The sequence below is a fragment of the Mobula birostris genome, chromosome 24, assembly GCF_030028105.1.
Source record: "Mobula birostris isolate sMobBir1 chromosome 24, sMobBir1.hap1, whole genome shotgun sequence".
Classification (NCBI taxonomy): Eukaryota; Metazoa; Chordata; class Chondrichthyes; order Myliobatiformes; family Myliobatidae; genus Mobula; species Mobula birostris.
In genome coordinates this window covers 54,391,637-54,411,708 of record NC_092393.1, presented here as the reverse complement: position 1 = coordinate 54,411,708, position 20,072 = coordinate 54,391,637, and the positions used below count along the sequence as shown (strand labels likewise).

At 41.0% G+C, this 20,072-nt stretch overlaps 1 protein-coding gene across 3 annotated transcripts in view; it reads right to left on the bottom strand.

Moving 5' to 3' along the window:
- Nucleotides 1–20,072, bottom strand: part of aspscr1 (ASPSCR1 tether for SLC2A4, UBX domain containing) — a 311,330-nt gene that overhangs the window by 244,756 nt on the left and 46,502 nt on the right. For 2 of the 3 annotated variants that reach the window (XM_072242323.1, XM_072242324.1), the window contains exon 4: nucleotides 7,362–7,462. In XM_072242323.1, coding sequence (XP_072098424.1) covers nucleotides 7,362–7,462 — 101 coding nt within the window. Of the gene's footprint in view, nucleotides 1–7,361; nucleotides 7,463–9,342; nucleotides 9,432–20,072 lie in introns of those variants that run through there. The other variant, XM_072242325.1, reaches the window with a different exon arrangement.

The following is a 20,072-nucleotide window of genomic DNA, read 5'->3' as shown; positions in this document are numbered from 1 at the left end:
TGCAACACAGAGCGTCATAGGAAGTCATTCCTGCCTGTGGCCATCAAACTTTACAACTCCTCCCTTGGAGAGTCAGACACCCTGAGCCAATAGGCTGGTCCTGGACTTATTTCCTGGCACAATTTACATAGTCACATATTACTACTTAACTATTTATGGTTTTATTACTATTTATTAGTTATGGTGCAACTGTAACGAAAACCAATTTCCCCCGGGATCAATAAAGTATGACTATGACTATGGCTATGACTTTCTGACCTTCTCCTTACTGAGTCTGCAATCCCACAGAAGGGGCCTCCATTTCATTCCACCAAGTTCAAAACAAAATTGGAGTTCAACAAACTTCTTCCTCAAACTTCATCTCCAAGATGACTGCTATTGCTGGGAGTCACCTTGTGCATTGGATTTGTTTCCCCTCAAGTTAGACATTTCTTACAAAAATATTTAAGTAATTTTCCTTATATATTGGAGGCTGACCTGTTAGATACTATTATGAGTATGAACCCTTCAACGAAGGGTTCTATTGGAAGAATTTATAATTTATTATTACAATGGAATAAGCATCCTTTATTTAAGATTAAACAAGGTTGGGAAAAGGAATTCAATTTGACTTTTATGACGTTGGATTGGACGTGGATTCTGAAGTTGGTTAACTCTTCTTCGATCTGCGCTAATCATTCATGATTCAATTTAAAATTGTACATTGTTACCATTTGACGAAGGAGAGACTCTCTAAAATATTTCCTAATGTTGATAGTTATGTAGTTATGGTGATAGATGTAAAACTGAGACAGCTATCACTGACACACATGTTTTGGTCTTGTTCTATACTGGAACAGTTCTGGAAGTCAGTTTTTTCGACAATTTCTAAAGCACTTGAAATTAATTTACAACCTAACAAATTAACTGTGCTCTTTGGAATAATTCCTCAAAGTATCTGTGGTATCTCTGTGTCTGACCAACACGTTATTGCATTTATTACATTGATAGCTAGGAGGGCCATTTTGTTGAAGTGGAAGGATACATCAGCTCCCACTTTGTCACAATGGTTCTCTCAAGTGATGCTATGTCTTAGTTTGGAGAAAATTAGAAGTCAAACCTTTGAACCTATATTTGATTTTGAGAAAAGATGGGGTTCATTTGCTCGTTATTATCATTTGAGTTAATTGATAGATTTCCTCCACGATCTAATTATAAATTTTTGGTATATAGTTTTTTTTTGCTGGTGGTTTGATGTTTATCTTTAGAAGCTTTTTGTATGACGCATAGCTCCGGGTTGTACACCTAATGGGTTTTTTTTCCCCACTTTTCCTGCTTAGTAGGGTTTTTTTATTATCACCAAAAATTTTTTAATCCTTAAAATAATGTTTTTTTTTCCTTGAGACATTGTAAGAGTTGTTTACTTCGATGTACTCGTGTTATTTTTGAATAATATAATAATAAGATTTGAAAAGAAAAGGATTTGTTTCCCTTCTCCGAAGGTCACAATTTATCCAGATTCCTACATATGGCCTCTGACCATTCCAATTTCTATCCATCATGAATGTTCATAAAATATTTTAATTTTTCTATTCTTTCCACCCAATTTCACTTAATCCTTCTCTACCATGAAGAGGCTACACTCAGGTTGGAAGAACAATAACTCATATTCTGTCTGGGTAGCCTCCAATCTGACGCCATGAACGATGACTTCTCTAACTTCTAGTAATTTTTCTCTCCTCCCCTTCTCTTTCTGTCCATTCCTCTTCTCCTCACCTGCCTATCCCCCTTTCTTCTATCAGATTCCTTTTTCTTCAGTCCTTCCACATACCCCCTCCCAGCTTCTCACTTGATCTCCTGGTCTCATCTTCCAGCTTGTACTCCTCCACCCTCTCATCTTTTTTTTTTAAATTCTGGTTGCTCCCTCTTCTTTTCTAGTATTGCCGAAGGGTCTTCACCCAAAATGTCAACTGTATATGTTTCTCCATAGATGTTGCCCAAATTGCTGAATTCCTCCAGCATTTTGTGTGTGTTAGTTTTTTGATTTTAGTAGGTTTATGCTTACTGAGTTCCTTTGAAGTTTTAAAGTTAAGCTACCAAGCATAGTGTCAGCTTCAGGATGAAATATAGCTCCAATTGTGCTACAAATAGACACCAAACTGTTGACATCTGAAACTAGATGCTAATCAAGACCAGTGTCAATATCATATCAACACCATAAAAAGTATTGGTATGGTACTTGTCATCACGACATAATTTTCAGAGTTCCTCTACATGTTGTTGAATATTGGGTTCACAAACTCTGAAGAAAATCAGCAAATTGGATCAGAGTTCGGTTATCTAGCAATCTACCCAAAACGGTAGTAACTCAATGCAAGTGAACCTCGACAATGATGAAAGACAAAAATGTCTTTTACTAGCTTGGTTCCACCGGTTGTAAAAATTATCTGCCTTTTCATTACTTCTTTTCCAGAAGAACTTCACGGAGTGCATGAAGTTTTAAATCTTTAATACAGTACACAGTTCATTATTTTGATTCAAAATAAGGAATTTTAAAAGGATATCCAAAGCAAAAAAGAATTAGACAGCTGGCAACGCCATATTATTAAATCCTTGAAACCCTGTTCATAAAGCATTAAATTGAAAACAGGTGGAAACTAACATTTTTGTCATACAGTATATCTTCCTTTATTGAATGGGAAAAATAGGCACAATACACACCAATAGTAAACACACACAGTGGCCACTTTATTATCTTCATGGTCTTCTGCTGCTGTAGTCCATCCACTTCAAGGTTTGATGTGTTGTGCACTCAGACATGCTCTTCTGCACACCACTGTTGTAACACTTGATTATCTGAGTTACTGTCACTTCCAATCAGTGTGAACCAGTCTGGCCATTCTCCTCTGACTTCTCTCATTAACAAGGTGTTTTCGCCCACAAAGTGCTGCTCAGTGGTTTCTTTTTGCACCATTCTCGTTAAAATTTAGAGACTGTTGTGCATGAAAACCCAGGAGATCAGCAGTTTCTGAGATACTCCAACCATCCCATCTGACGCCAACACTTATTCTGATGTTTGGTCTGAACAACAACTGAACCTCTTGACCATGTCTGTTTGCTTTTATGTATTGAGTTGCTGCCACATGATGGGCTGACAAGATATTTACATTAACAAGCAGGTGTACATAATAAAGTGGTCACTGCATGTATATTGTTAACTAGAAACTTGCCATCTTTAATCTACAGCTTTCTGTCATGGAATAGAATTTTTTAAGCATGCTTGCCATTTTTGTCTACTCAATTCACCAAAATTTAAAGTCCTGAATAAACATGATAAATGTACCTCTGTCCCTCACAAAGCAGGAAAGTAGCCCCAAGCCACAAATGCTGCATACTGTACAAGCAAATAGTCAAACTACAAACTCACAGCTACAATTAATCAATATTAACCTCAATCAATAATCATGTCACCAGCATCAAACTTAAATTACAGTTTTCAATTTAAACCCAAAGTAGAATCTATAAAATAGTTTATTTTTCTCCTTCTCTGCACTACTTTCAGTAAAAGACCAAGACAACTGCACCGCTCCAAAGAGCACCTAATGAGGTTATTCTTACCCTCAACCATAAGGCTCTATAATGAGTTAACATATAGCCAGGGAAGTAATGATCCCCCCCTGCTGTTAGACTGTTTAAAATAACTTATTTTTATTTATTCTTCTTACTTCTCTTCTAATATTGTATATCTGTGAACTTGTAATGCTACTGTAACACTGCAATTTCCTTTGGGGTCAATAAAGTATCTACCCATCCATCCTGTATTTCTCTTGTTCATTCACCATCATTAAAGACCCCCATCACCCATGACATGCTCTTTTCTTATTGCTATCATCAGAGAGGAGTGACAGGAGATGGAAGACACATACCCAACATTTTAGGAACAGCTTCTTCCTCTCTGCCATCAGATTTCTGAACGGACTTTGAGCCCACCCATGAACAATACCTCACTATCTGTGCTTTCTTTTTGCACTACATAATTAATTATTTATATATAAATATTTCTTACTGTAATTTATAATTTTATATGTATTACATTATGCAAACTTCATGACATATGTCAGTGATATTCTGATTCATTTGAGACGAGAAACTTGCTAAGATCAGATGGCAGTGCAAGGAAATGAAACACTTTATACTGATCTTGAATGTAGAAAAAAGCCTTTGGCATAGAATATGCCGGGATAAAAAAAACTTTTTACTCTTAACTCAAATAGTACTTATTAATTTCTATATGAGAAAGTGAATCTTTTCAAGATCCAGATAAGTTTCCATTTAACTGTTCTGGTTATTTTAGAGGCACACCTATGCAAAGTAACTTTACAAAGTAATTCATTCTAAAGAACATGAAATTAAAGTTCACTAAACCTTCTTCCTCCAAACTGAAAAATGAGAATTGAAGTAAATTGGGCCTATTACAGCCACACTTTAATACGTATGCTTCTGCTAACAAAGTAGTTAAAATAGCTTTCTCCAAAATCTTTCTATTCTGATCTTATATAACTAATCATCTACATTCCAGAAGCAGCCAGTATTACAAAGTACTGCTCCTGGTTGAACTGCTGGATGAAGGTATATAACACTGATACGCACAAAAAAAACAACTACCTCACAAAGATTTGCTAAAGTTGGAAAAGCATTAGTGTGTACTACAGGGATACTTTGCCTATTTTATTTATTTAACTAAGATACAGCATGGAGTAGGCTCTTCCAGCCCTTTGAGCTGTGCCACCCGGAAACCCTTGATTTAACTCTAGCCTAATCATGGAACAATTCACAGTGATCAATTAGCCTACCAACCGGTGCATCTTTAGACTCTGGGAGGAAACTGGAGCACCTGGAGGAAACTCATGCGGTCATGGGTGAACGTACAAACTCCTTACAGGCAGCACCCAGAATTGAACCTGGGTTGCTGGTACTATAAAGCACTAACCACTACGCTACCGCACTGTCCTTTCTTCATTTAGTAAAGGAATATAGATATCAAAAAATTTAGCTTGCATGTGTTTTCTATTTTGTGTTTTCAATGAACTGTCTTCTACCTGCTCTAGCAGACATGGGACAGGGTATGGATTTTCTCCGCAGCAATGCTTTCATCACTCCTTAAGCACAATAAGCCCCTTGAAGTTAATGATAAGGATGTGGTTAAAAACCACAAGATTTCGAAGACTTCCTTTTCAATAACTTCTAACCAACCTTACAGGCCTTGAATACTTCCTGCATCTCATATTTTAAGGTGCGTGATTGAATTAACTTTTTCCTCTTAAAACTACACTTAAGCATTCTGCATCCCAAATTTTTAACATCAGATGGAATACCTGCAGCATTGCAGATTACCCAATGTTCCCAATTGAAGTTCAAGATTCACGATTCAAGATTGTTTATTGTCATTCTTCAGTACTCAAGTACAAAGGAAAAATAAATGATTGTTACTCCAGATCAGATGCAGCATTAAAAAAACACAATAATCATAAGAAAACTCAATAAATACAAGTATGAAAGCAATCCTATTAAACACAATGTACAAGTAACTATAAAGTGGCAATAGATGGGGGGGGGTTGGAGATGAAGGGTGCTGAGGAGCTGTGGAGAGGATTGGATGATGTGTATGTCATGGGGTGGTGGGATGGGTTAATGGGTGGAGGTGTTGATCAGCCTGACGGCTTGGGAGAAGTAACTGTCTGGTAGTCCTGGTGTGGATGCTGCATGGCCTTTTCCCTGTTGGGAATGGGACATACAGTCCACAAGCAGAGTGGATGCGATCCTTCAAGATATTGCTGGCCTTTTTCCAGCACCTATTCATACATACGTTCTTGATGGTGGGTAGGTTGCTGTGATGCGCTGGGCAGTTTTAATGACCTGCTGTAGAGACCTACTGTCTGTCGAAGTGCATTTTCCGTACCACACAGTGGTACACTGGTGATGTTGAACAACCAAACACGTTAATACAGTGATGGGGATTGCGATTGATACATCTCCACAAAAACCCATTCCAGGGTCAACTGAACCTTACACAAGGTTCAGAGACACACACGAGGTCAGAGTGGGGAAAAGAAGGGGGGGGGGGCATTTTTTTTAAACCAGAAGTTGAAATTAGAATATAAGGTGTTGTGCCTCCATCCTGATGGTGGCCTTGTTGTGACACAAGAGGAGGCCAAGGACTGCCATGTCGAAACGGGAATAGGAATTGGAGAAGAAGGGGAAGATCAGATCTTCATACAATATTTCAGATGGAGACTTGTTAAGGTCTGACATGATTAAACAATGTAATTAACCTACTCAGATCCTTTTGCAACAAAGCGCAACAGACTAAAATAAAACAGCAATTGCTAGAACATTCAGGCCAGGCACCTCCTCTACATAGTAATACAAAAACATCCTCGTTTTTAATTTTTTTTAATAAAATTTCTCGATGTTTGCTTTGAGAAATCGGTAAATCTGATCAACCCAGGGTGCACGAACTCCAGGCAAAAATAACAATACTGCAATCTGCATGCTAATAAAGACTGATAAACACAAGTTGCTTGCTTCACCAGCATGTTGATCTTCAGTAATACATGTACAAGTTCTTCACAACATCACATCTTTCAATCTCCTATTATTTAGAAAACCTTGCCTTCCTATTTTCTCTGCCAGTGGATGAACTTATATTTTTCTGCATTATATTCCATCTGCATTTGCTTTGCCCATTCACAGAGGCTATCCACATCTCTCTGAACTTTATATGACTCTCACAGCACACAGTGACATCTCACTTTGAATCAAAAGGAAAAGGACTAAAGTTTAAAGTGGCTCAGAAAAAGTGAGAAAACTCAGCAACTTGCAGGAGAGGTCAAAAAAGTGTAGTAATTATACGGTGTGGTGGACACAACTCCTTTTGAATTTTACGTTACCTCTAAAACAGGTGCTCCCAACCTGGGTCCATGGTCCCCTTACTTAGTGGTATTGGTCCATGGCATAAAAAAGGTTGGGAACCCCTCTCTAAAAAATGTTTAAATACCAATGGTCAGTAAAACATGGAATATGGCAAAAAAAAAAGGTATCTTCCAAGTTTAAAATTCAGCCCGGAATTCTGAACAAAAATTTATATTTTTACCAATATGTTTATCATCCTAAGGAAGAATCTGGTAGTTCAAGTACAGAAGTACACTTTTAATCAAGAACACAATGATTTGAAACAAGGTATTTTCTCCATCACTACAAGGAATGCTAGGATGAGGAATGAATCGTAAAATCAAGTTAGAAACTATTAAACCTTCACAGCAAATATAAAGGTGCAGGAAAACACTTCTGTAGTTGAGCGTGGTCAAAATAAAAGAATTCACCTGGTCTGAGGAAAGTGATGAAGAAGATCCCACAGCGTCAATCCAGATGGAAAGAGATGTTGAAGCCTGGACCCATCTTCCAGCTGCAAAGCAATACGAACCTAAGACAAATCAGTAACAAAGATGTCAAATACTAATTATATCAAAATATACAAGTAATCCATTATGATTTTGATTCAAACTTTATGTCAAGAGAATTATAGACTACAGGGGAACATTTTTTCTCCTTTCTTAATTCTGGGTTAAAAGTTATAGAGTAACACACACAAAATGCTGAAAGAACTCAGCAGGCCAGGCAGCATCTATGGAGGGGAATAAATATCAACGTTAAGTGCCAAGACCCCTAATTGGGAATGGAAAAGGAAGGGAGGGGAAGAAGTGAAAATAAGAAAGCGGAGGGTGAGGAAGGAGTGCAAGTTAGGTGATAGAGGATGGTGCTGGAGTCTTGAGTCTTGGGCAAGGTTTAATTGATGTGGTTTGTGGATTGGACTCTATAGTCATGTTATGATGTGTTTCTGGTTTCTCCTTGTTTTTGGTTGCTATTTTGTGTGATTTTGATCAGGGCAGACTGGGCCTTGTGGCCAGCAGTCAACGAATGTCACCGCACTAAATTGAATTGAACTGAATTAAACTGAACTAGGCTATTTCAATGTATCTGTGGTTTGACGTTTTATATTCTGTGTTTTTTCACTCGTTTTTGCCATTTGCACGATTTGTTGTTTTGTTTGTGCATTGGGTGTTTGAAGTTTTCTTTGAATGGGTTCCGTGGTGTTTCTTTGTTTCATGGCTGTCTGTGGGAAATCTCAAGGTAATATTCCAAATACATAACTGGATAATAAATACATTTTGAATCTATGAAGTCAAGTGAGGGGGAAGGGAATGAAGTGAAAAGCTGGGAGGTGACAGGTGGAAAAGGCAGAGCTGAAGAAGAAAGAAGACACATGGAACAAGGTGGTGGTGGAGACAAGTTCTCCAGAAGGACATGCAACTGTGGTGGCGACTCTGGGTAAGCACATGCTTGAAGGGTCAACACATGGTCAAAGGGTCAGAGATCAGTGGAGATCACAGAGGGGAAGTAGTGAGAAAGGGTGTCACCAAAATTAAAGCAAAACCAATCCATGTAGGATTGGTATAAATTGCTTTTTGGGAGGGGCAGACACGGTGGGCCAAAGGGCCCTATTTTGTGCTGGGTCTATGTATGTCTGGCTGAACATAATTTTAATTTCTGTACAGTAACAATCAGGAAGTTTCTGGAAAAAGCATTTGGAACAACAAGACCTGAAGTTCCGGAGCTGGGAACAATTGCTCATGATGACAAATGCACAACACTTTGAGCACATGATCCTTAGAAATCGATGTGGTTGGTTATAAAACTAACAAATTAAACAGATCCAGCTCAAAAAAAAACATTCAACAGCCTTTGCTTATCCTCTACCACAAAGAATATTATGTGCTATGTGTCCCTAGACATCCTGACCTGGAAGACATCACCATTCTTTTATAAAGTAAGACTATCAGATTAACTTTACTTGTCACATACAGTGAAATGAGTCATTTGCATCCGTGCCCAACACAGTCCGTGGATGTGCTGGAGCAGCCCGCAAGTGTTGCCAAGCTTCCAGCACCAACAGAGCATGCCCACAACTTACTACCCGTAGCCTTTGAAATGTGGGAGGAAACCGGAACACAAGGAGGAAACCCACGCAGTCACCGTGAGAATGTACAAACTCCTTTCAGACAGTGAACCCTGATCGTTCGTGCTGTAAAGCGCTACACTAACTGCGACATTACTGTCCCACCCCTTTACCACCTTTGGGTGTAAGTCCTTCAGCAAGACTGCAGTAGGTTAAGGAAGCAAATTCATCGCAATTGGCAAATAATACTGGCCTTGCCATTGATGCCCACATTCCAAAAACTAAATCCAATAATTTGTAAGGTTCAGCTTCAAAAACAGATATTTTACTTATCAGTTAAAACGTACCTTCATCCAAACAACTTCCCAATGATTAAAGACAGTGAAGCCAACTATTCCTAATTAAAACGATTAAACCATTTTAAATTAAATTTGATGAGAAACAAATACTACTTGTTCTAAGAAGCTGTGTCACACTTTACGTTTCCTACAGCGGGTATCTACAACAAACCCAGAACACTGCTGACAATCTACTGCAAACAGATGTGGGGTGAAAATGTTTACGGAAGCCAGAAATTACAGTGTGTCCAGGGCTATTAATACCAAGTTGTTTTTGAAATAAGCACTATTTATGGAAGAGAGTGATTCATGCAACAACAATAAAGAATGTTCTTAACTAGTCCCCAGTCTCTCAGAAAATACCCTAATATATCAAAGGCCATTAGGCTTGGGAGTTCTTTCATGTGGTTGTAACAATGTTTCAGAGCTGAGCTCACACGAGACAGGTTTAAGATTTGAAGACACATGTGAAGCCCTCAATCCAGCTCTGACATCTATTATAACCCTGCAGTAATATACCACTGGGTCATAAAGCACAATATAATTCCTGGAAAAAACCAGTTCAAATTGATCGTGATTCAACTGCACACATGTATACAGCTAAACAAAACATCATTCTTCTGGGCCCAAGGCACAAAACACAGTACATATATCGCATTCAGTACATAATATTCACAAAATATTTTTAAATATTCGGTGTATATACAAGCAACTGAACTTTACTTGAAATTCTTGATTCAATTAGTCAAAGTCTAAGTAAATTTAGTGTCTATGTCATCATATCCTACCTTGAGATTTATTTCCTTGCAGTCATTTACAGGAAAATAAAGTAATACAATAGAATTTATGAAAAATGATACATCAAGACTGACAAACAACCAATGTGCACAAGACAACAAATTGTGCAAATAAAAAATAATGCAGAGAACGAGTTACAAAATCCGTGAAAGCAAGCCTGTAGACTGTGGAATCAGCTTGGAGTTGTGGTGAGTGAAGTTATTCACGCCGGTTCAGGAGCTTGATGGTTGTAGGGTAATAACTGTTCCTCAACCTGGCGGTGTGGGACCCAAGGCTTCTGCACTCCTGGCTCAATGGTAGTAGCAAGAAGACAGCATGGCCTAGATGGTAGGGTACTTAATGATGAGGCTGCTTTCTTGAGACAGCACTCCTTGTTAATGTGCTTAATGTGGGGAGGACTTTGCCATAATTCTACAACTTATTCGCTGCAGCAGAATTTTTCTCTTTACATAGTTTACTTGGTGTACTTTTATCAGACTCTTCTTTCTCCTGCTATTTAAATGTCACATTCTGCCTTTAATTTTCAGGGAAAAAAGTCACTCTTCGCCCGTTAGAACTGCACGTTTGATTACTTGGATGGCAGGTAAACAAGATATAGAAACCTAATTAGCACAATAATACATTCCAGAGACCCATTAAAATATCTTAAAACACAACAATCTCAATGTTCAAAGTACATTTATTATCAAAGTACGTATGCAGTATACAATGTTGAGATTCGCCCTCTCAAAGCTAGTCACAAAACAAAGAAACATCATGGAACATCAAACCCTCCCAAAACATGCAAAAAAAAGTGCAAAAAATGAGTGAAAAATACAGAATACAAAACACCAAGGGTCCAGGCATACTCAGTTCAGTTCAATTTAGCACTGTGCCGTACATAATCTGCAGGCTGCCCAACATCGCACATAATAGCAACAAAAAAAAGGAGCAATCAGAAACCAGAAACACATCATAACATAAACTACAGAGTCTAATCCGCAAACTGTATCGATTAAGCCTAGCCCAAGACCCAGGACCACCCTCCAACAGCACCGAGGAAGAGAGTGACACTATTCTAACGCAGGGGCCTTGCTCCAGTCGCAGCAAGCAAGAGGGAAACAGAGACCATCACATGCAGACACCTCTCTCTGGCAGCAGCGAGTGAGAGGCTGGTAGACAGCACTGAATACCCGCTCGCCTCGATGATTTTGAATTTCCTCGACACTTTAAACAGCGAGACCAGTGAGAAATGGAGTCAATCATGGACTCATGCCCCATCTCCAGGCCTTCTTGGTCTCAAGCACACACACTTCGCTCAAAATCTCCCCGAACACCCTCAGTCGCTCAATCGGCCTGAAAACACACCACCAAAGCATAGATCACAGGTTCCAACAGTAGCAGAACCACACTTGAATGAAAAAAAATGTTGTTTCGTGAACTGTCCGGAGGATGTCGCCCTTGGTCATGTTATTCGTTGTCAGCAGCTTCTTCGGGCAATCTGTTGGAGAAGTGGGCTGAGAAAGAGTGGATGGAACTTAATCCTGATAAACGCAAGATAACCATAATGCAATTTAAGAATAACAATGAGGCTAGGACCTTTGACATGAATGAGTTCAGATGGAGTACTGAGGAACTTGGCATACAAGTTTAAAAATCTTTGAAAGTGATAGCACACATAGATAATATAGTTTAGAAGACATACTGGATACTAATCTCCAATTGGTAGGATACTGCATACAAGTGCATGGTAGTTATGCTCCATTTATAAAACATTGGCCAGACCTCATCTAGAGAACTGCATACTGTTCTGGTTATCACAATAAGGAAAAAATGGGATAGCACTGGAGAGAGTATTAGTAGTGCTATCACTCAAGTCGAGTATAGTGTGGGATGTCCATTGGTGGGTCCTCAGGTGTCTGTAGAGGCAGATCCAGGATCCACAAATTCTGGTGCAGTGTGGACAAGAGTAATTGGTGGTTATGGTTAGTAGTTGAGTCTTTTGGTTGTTCATTCTCTCCTTTTGCAGCTGCCGCTTGTTCTCTGCAACACAGCAGAGGTCTAAGAGGGCACAGAAGAGATTAACCAGGATGTTGTCTGGAATAGAGGACTTCAGTACTGAGGAGCGAGCAACCAGGCCCATTTTCCTCGAGAGTGATGGAGATTTACAGGAGACACGATTTGAGTTATATAAAATTATAAGGAGAATAAATAAGTGAGACGACAAGATACTTTTCTCTATATCAGAGATAAATAAAACTAGAGGACACAGAATACAGGTAAGAGGCATAAGATGCAGAGGGGATCTAATGAAGGCTTTTTTACTCAGAGAGGGGGTGTACATAGAATGCACTGTCAGTGATGGAAGCAGTGTCAGTTGACAACAGTTAAGAACTGTCTGGACAAGCACTTCAATGGGGCAAGTGCTGGAAAGTGAGGTTGATACAGATAGGTGCTGACAACTGCCATTCTGTATGACTCTCTGACCCTACAACTAATTTTTGCAATTTCACAGATGAAGTGCATTAATTTATTTGCATGTTACAACAAAGGAGCATCTGATCGGAAGAATTAGAACAAATTTGAAAGCACTCAAAGCTTTCCCAAACCTACATGTTGACAAGACCTTACATTATTTGTTGATCCTGATACTTACATGAAAAGAGGTTCTTCAGAAATCAAGAATAAGGCATAAAACTTATCGCTTATGTTCATCTGATTAAGTTTCTCCAGAGTAGAAAATGAAGAAAGAGGCGTTGAGAGAACAAAGAAAATTTTATAAAGTTATGATTGTCTTATACTCAGAAAAACAGAAGGTCCAGCAATAATAGTTAACCTATAAAGTAGCCAGATTCAAGTGCCATGATGTCTGCCACTGAAAACTAAGAAGCTTCTGGAAAAGTTCAGAAAAAATCTGTACTGTAATTACAGGAAAATTCACTGAACAACTGCATGTTGGACAATCCACATCAGGGATTTGTAAAAAGAGCTACCTTTTAATCAGGGTGGCAATCGAGGTTTAAAAGGTAGAGTTCTGTGGTAGTTTCTCTGAGCTGAGGAGCAACCAATCAGCAAGAGGCAGTATGTAAAAACGGCTATCTCTCAGTCAGGTCCGTGTTCAAGATTAAAAACCAGAGCTTCAAGCCAGTTTTCTCTGAGTTGGACAATCCTCGTCAGGGATCGAGAGAGCCACCTTTAATCAGGACGGTAATCGAGGTTTTAAAGGCAAAGTTCCACAGCAGTTTCTCTGAATCACTAAGAGGGATTCACTAGAAAGGGCAATCAGAGCAGCCATTCTTTTGGAGTGTGCCAGTCTTTAAAGTGGCTTTGGCTCATCAGGCTTGGGTGAGGTGGATTGTCTGTTAAGTTACTCTCTCTTTGTTCTTATTTGTTCATTCCCCATCTGTTAGGGCATAGTAATTTAGTGAGAATGGCTCCAGGGTCAGTGTTTTGTGTTGTGTGTGGGATGTGAGAAGTCTGGGAGATCCAGTCTCCCAGATAAAGACATCTGCACCAGGCGCACCGAGTTGCAGCTCCTGAGAGAACATATTAAGGAAATGAAGCAGCAGCTTGATGACCTTCGACTCATACAGGAGTATGAAGAGGTGATAGGCAGGAGCTACGGAGAGATAGTCACCCCTGGGTAGCGGTAGATAAGTAAATGGGTGACTGTCAGGAGAAGGAAGGGAAATGCACAGCCAATAGCTGTTCCCCTCAAAGTATACAACTTTACATACTATTGAGAGGACGAGCTACCAGGGGGCAGCCACAGTGACTGGGTCTCTGGCACCGAGTCTGGTGCTGTGGCTCAGAAGAGCAGAGAGGTGAAGAGGACTGCAGTGTTAATAGGAGATTCCTTAGTCAGAGGAAAAGAGATGAGGTTCTGTGGGTGCAATAGAGACACCTGGATGGTATGTTGCCTCCCTGGTGCCAGAATCAAGGATGTCTCAGATCGGGCCCATGGCATTCTCAAGGGTGTCAGTGAGCAGCCAGAAGTCTTGGAACATATTAGCACCAATGATACAGGTAAAATCGAGGCGAAAAGACTGCAACTAGCGGGGCACTGTCTACGCCACCCCGAGCTACCTGCCAGCCTAGTCATCATATGGGAGCCCAAGCATGGGAGGATGAACCCTGGGCACCCTCCCAAGACTATGGTCAGCACGCTCCTAGAAGACAGCGGCATGGCTAACGTAGATTAACTGCACACACTGATGAGGGAGAGGGAGAAGTGGAGAGTCTGTCATCATGCCCGACGCCAGCCCCCTAGGCCTGAGTCGACGTAGTAGTAGTATATAGGTAGACAAGGTGAGGAGGTCCTGAAGAGAGATTTTAGGGAACTAGGTAGAAAGCTAAAAAACAGGATCTCCAAAGTAGTAATCTCTGGATGGCTGTCTGTGCCACATGCCAGTGAGGGTAGGAATAGGATGATTTGACAGGTGAACGTGTGGCTGAGGAACTGGTGCAGGGGATAGGGATTCAGATTTATTTATCATTGGGATCACTTCTGGGGAAGATACGACCTGTAGAACAGGGACAGGTTATCCGAGGGGGTCCAATCTCCCTGCAAGCAGGTTGGCTAAAGTTGTTCGGGTGGGTTTAAACTAATTTGTCAGGACGATGGGAACTGGAGTAATAGTGCTGAAGATGAAGCAGTTGGTTTACAAACAGAAGCAATATATAGTGAGACTTCCCGCAAGGAGAGGCTGATGATGGGGCAAAATTGCAGTCAACAGGATGAGTTGCAACATAAAAGGTGGACAAAATTGAAAAAGATGAATATTGGACTGAAGGTGTTATACTTGAATCCCTGCAGTACACAGAATAAGGTCTATGAACTTGTAGCACACTTACAGATTGGCATGTATAATGTTGTAGGCATCACTGAATCATAGTTGAAAAAAGATATTAGCTGGGAGCTTACTGTCCAAGGACACACATTGTATCGAAAGGATGGCAGAAAAGCATTGCTCTTTTGGTAAAAAAAAATGAAGTCAAATCACTTGAAAGAGGTGACATAGGGTTGGAAGATGTTGAATCATTGTGGATAGAGCTAAGGAACTGAAAGGATAAAAAGGCGTTGATGAGAGTTATATTCAGACGCCCATACAGAAGTAAGGATGTGGTCTACAAATTACAACACGAGGTGGAAAATACTTCCCAAAAAGGCAATGTTACAATAGTGATAGGGGATTTCAATATGCAGGTAGATTGGGAAAAACAGGTTGGTGCTGGATCCCAAGAGTGGGAATTTGTAGAATGCCTATGAAATGGCTTTTTAGAGCAGATTATGGTTGAGCCCACTTGGGGATCAGCTATTCTGGATTAGGTGTCGTGCAATAAACCAGAATTGATTGGAGAGCTTGAAGGAGAACAACTCTTTGGGGCAATTGATTATAATATGATCGCATTCACCCTGAAATTTGAGAAGGAGAAGCTAAAGTCAGATGTATTAGTATTACAGTGGAGTAAAGGAGAGATACCAAATGAACTTCATGAAGACCCTGGAGAGACTTGTTCTGGAGCTGCTCTGGCCTATGGTCAGGCCACACTTAGATCCCCTCCAGTTCGCCTATCTGTTCTGGGACCTCTACTTTTCATGATTCTTATTAACGACCTGGATGTGGCGGTAGAAGGGTTGGTTGGCAAGTTTGCAGACGACACAAAGGTTGGTGGTGTTGTAGATAGTGTAGAGGATTGTCAAAGATTGCAGAGAGACATTGATAGGATGCAGAAGTGGGCTGAGAAGTGGCAGATGGAGTTCAACCCGGAGAAGTGTGAGATGGTATACTTTGGAAGGACAAACTCCAAGGCAGAGTACAAAGTAAATGGCAGGATACTTGGTAGTGCGGAGGAGCAGAGGGATCTCAGGGTACATGTCCACAGATCCCTGAAAGTGCCTCACAGGTGGATAGGGTAGTTAAGAAAGCTTATGGGGTGTTAGCTTTCATAAGTCGAGGGATAGAGTTTAAGAGTCGCGATGTAATGATGCAGCTCTATAAAACTCTGGTTAGGCCACACTTGGAGTACTGTGTCCAGTTCTGGTCACCTCACTATAGGAAGGATGTGGAAGCATTGGAAAGAGTACAGAGGAGATTTACCAGGATGCTGCCTGGTTTAGAAAGTATGCATTATGATCAGAGATTAAGGGAGCTAAGGCTTTACTCTTTGGAGAGAAGGAGGATGAGAGGAGACATGATAGAGGTGTACAAGATAATAAGAGGAATAGATAGAGTGGATAGCCAGCGCCTCTTCCCCAGGGCACCACTGCACAATACAAGAGGACATGGCTTTAAGGTAAGGGGTGGGAAGTTCAAGGGGGATATTAGAGGAAGGTTTTTTACTCAGAGAGTGGTTGGTGCGTGGAATGCACTGCCTGAGTCAGTGGTGGAGGCAGATACACTAGTGAAGTTAAAGAGACTACTAGACAGGTATATGGAGGAATCTAAGGTGGGGGCTTATATGGGAGGCAGGGTTTGAGGGTCAGCACAACATTGTGGGCCAAAGGGCCTGTACTGTGCTGTACTATTCTATGTTCTATGTTCTACCAGCCTCGACTAGGAGTTGAGGATGCCATCCTCTTCCTACCGAACCTGGACAAGCCAGCGAGCACTGTGAGGGTCATGTTTTTTGACTTCTCCGGTGCGTTCAACACCATTCACCCTGCTCTGCTGGGGGAGAAGCTGACAGCGATGCAGGTGGAAGCTTCCCTGGTATCATGGATTCTTGATTACCTGACTGGCAGACCACAGTACGTGTGCTTGCAACACTGTGTGTCCGACAGAGTGATCAGCAGCACTGGGGCTCCACAGGGGACTGTCTTGTCTCCCTTTCTCTTCATCATTTACACCTCAGACTTCAACTACTGCACAGAGTCTTGTCATCTTCAGAAGTTTTCGGATGACTCTGGCATAGTTGGATGCATCAGCAAGGGAGATGAGGCTGAGTACAGGGCTACGGTAGGAAACTTTGTCACAAGGTGTGAGCAGAATTATCTGCAGCTTAATGTGAAAAAGACTAAGGAGCTGGTGGTGGACCTGAGGAGAGCTAAGGTACCGGTAACCCTTGTTTCCATCCAGGGGGTCAGTGTGGACATGGTGGAGGATTACAAATACCCGAGGATACGAATTGACAATAAACTGGACTGGTCAAGAACACTGAGGCTGTCTACAAGAAGGGTCAGCGCGGTCTCTATTTCCTGAGGAGACTGAGGTTCTTTAACATCTGCCGGACGAGGCTGAGGATGTTCTATGAGTCTGTGGTGGCCAGTGCTATCATGTTTGCTGTTGTGTGCTGGGGCAGCAGGCTGAGGGTAGCAGACACCAACAGAATCAACAAACTCATTCCTAAGGCCAGTGATGTTGTGGGGATGGAACTGGACTCTCTCACGGTGGTGTCTGAAAAGAGGATGCTGTCTAAGTTGCATGCCATCTTGGTCAATGTCTCCCATCCACTACACAATGTACTGAGTGGGCACAGGAGTACATTCAGCTAGAGACTCATTCCACCGAGATGCAACACAGAGCGTCACAGGAAGTCATTTCTGCCTGTGGCCATCAAACTTTACAACTCCTCCCTTGGAGGGTCAGACACCCTGAGCCGATAGGCTGGTCCTGGACTTATTTCATAACTTACTGGCATAACTTACATATTACTATTTAATTATTTATGGTTCTATTACTATTTATTAGTTATGGTGCAACTGTAACGAATTCCAATTTCTCCCGGGATCAATAAAGTATGACTATGACTATGACTATGAACATATGAGCCAGCTTTTCAGAAGTCATTGAGATTACACTGGACAAGACCTTCACATGACAAGTCTTTGGTATCAGTGAAGACATTAAGCTCTGTGACTGCAGTGAATGGCCATTCTGACCTTTACTTTTGGTGCTGTAACACTGCAGATAAATTGGAATAAAATACTTTAAGCATCTCATGGATTCAGTGCAAGAAGCACACCAAGCCATGTAAATGAACAACACACTGGCAAAGAAAAACTTGGCTTTTCACAGGGATTCCCAACCTTTCTCATACCATGGACCCCTATCATTAACCAACTCCTGCTCTGGAGTATTTAACAGGAATTTGGTAGTTCTCTAAGTTACTTGCTTATGAACACAGATGAGGTGCAAAATAAAATGATTTACATGACTTGAGAAAAAGTGAGTTGTCCACTGCTGGGTAATATAAATAGATCAACCAGTGGTAACAAAAATAATTTGGGAAAGGCTAAACACATGTATCTAATTCAACAGTCTATCATCATTTTCCTAATTTCAGTCATTCAACAGTACTCCACTTAAATTATATATATTTTTTGGAGCACTCTCATTTTTTTTCTCGGTAAGCTCCAGGCCAAAATAGAGAGTTTTTCTCACCAAATAAGTGTTTTACAACTACTAACTCTAAGGTTCCTCCAGATGATAAAATACACCGATATACTACAGCACAGACTGTGTACAAGAATTACTCAACACTGAACCCTTCATCAAATGCTAATCCATACTGATATTTTCAGAAACACAGTTAATAATGGAATCCCTAGATCCTCCCACATGTCTGAACCTTACAAGTGAGATCATTGAAACAGGTTAGAATTTAAAGTACTTTAAGATCAGTAAGTTACAGCGAGAACAAGTTCAAGGAATCATTCCTTATACAGGAGTACCCCGCTTTTCGAACATTCACCTTACGAAACCTGTTATGAAAGACCTACATTAGTTACCTGTTTTCGCTAACAGGAGGTGTTTTCACTGTTACGAAAAAAGGCAGCGTGCGAAAAAAAATCAGCACCGCCCCGAGCAGCCGCTCCTCCTCCGGATTCGGAACTGTATTCTCGCCGGCATTGCTTAAACACGTGCCTGTGAGCAGCCGTTAGCAAGATGAGTTCTAAGGTATGGGAAAAGCCTAGAAGAGCTCATAAGGGTGTTACATGTAGCGTAAAACAAGACGCAATTAAGCGTTTCGAGCGTGGTGAACGAAGTAAGGACAAGGTGAGTCTGGCTTGTGGAAGTTGACGAAGATGATGTTCAAGAGGTTTTGGCATCCCATGACCAAGAACTGCTAGATGAAAAGCTGATGCAATTGGAAGAGAAAAGGATAACAATCAAAACTGAATGCAGAAGCGAACGAACCGAAAGTGAAATTGTCCAGGAACTGAATGTGAAGCAACTGCATAAGATTTTTGCTGCAATGATAAAGTATGACTTTAATTTTGAAAGGGTACGTCGGTTTAGGGCATATTTGCAAGATGGTTTGAGGCTTACAAAGAACTGTATGATAGAAAAATACGCGAGGCTAAGCAGTCAAGCAAGCCTTCCACATCAGCCACAGCAGACGACGAACCTCGACCTTCGACATCGAGGCAGGCAGACATAGAAGAAGATGACCTGCCTCCCTGATGGAAACAGACGACAATGAGATGACACCCCAGTGTCCCACCACCCCAACCTCTGGGCCGCAGACCGATACATTGCCGCGGAGAATGCAGCGGTAGCCAGGTTGTGGAGAACGCAGCGGTAGCCGGGACGCACGCAGCACACCTTTAAGAAAAAAGCCCAAATAAACAAGCTAATTCATTAGGTGCCATGCGGCACATAAATGTTGGCCCAGGTCAGAGGCGATTGTCGATTGCATCGCCTCAGATCTGGGCTGACATTTATGTGCCGGGCGGCACCTAATTAATTAGCTTGTATATTTCGGCTTTTTTCTTAAAGATGTGCTGGGTGCTTCCTGGCTACCGCTGGACCCCTGCATTCTTCGCGGATCAGTATCGGTTTGCTGCCCGGAGGGTGGGGGCCACTGCACCACCCCAACCTCCGACAACTCAGCCTAACACACCATCATCAGTATGCTCGGCACTGTCTTCCCAATTCCGTTAAGTGATACTACACTGTACATACATTATCTATACCTTATATTGGCTGTGTATTTTTATGTGTTATTTGGTATGATTT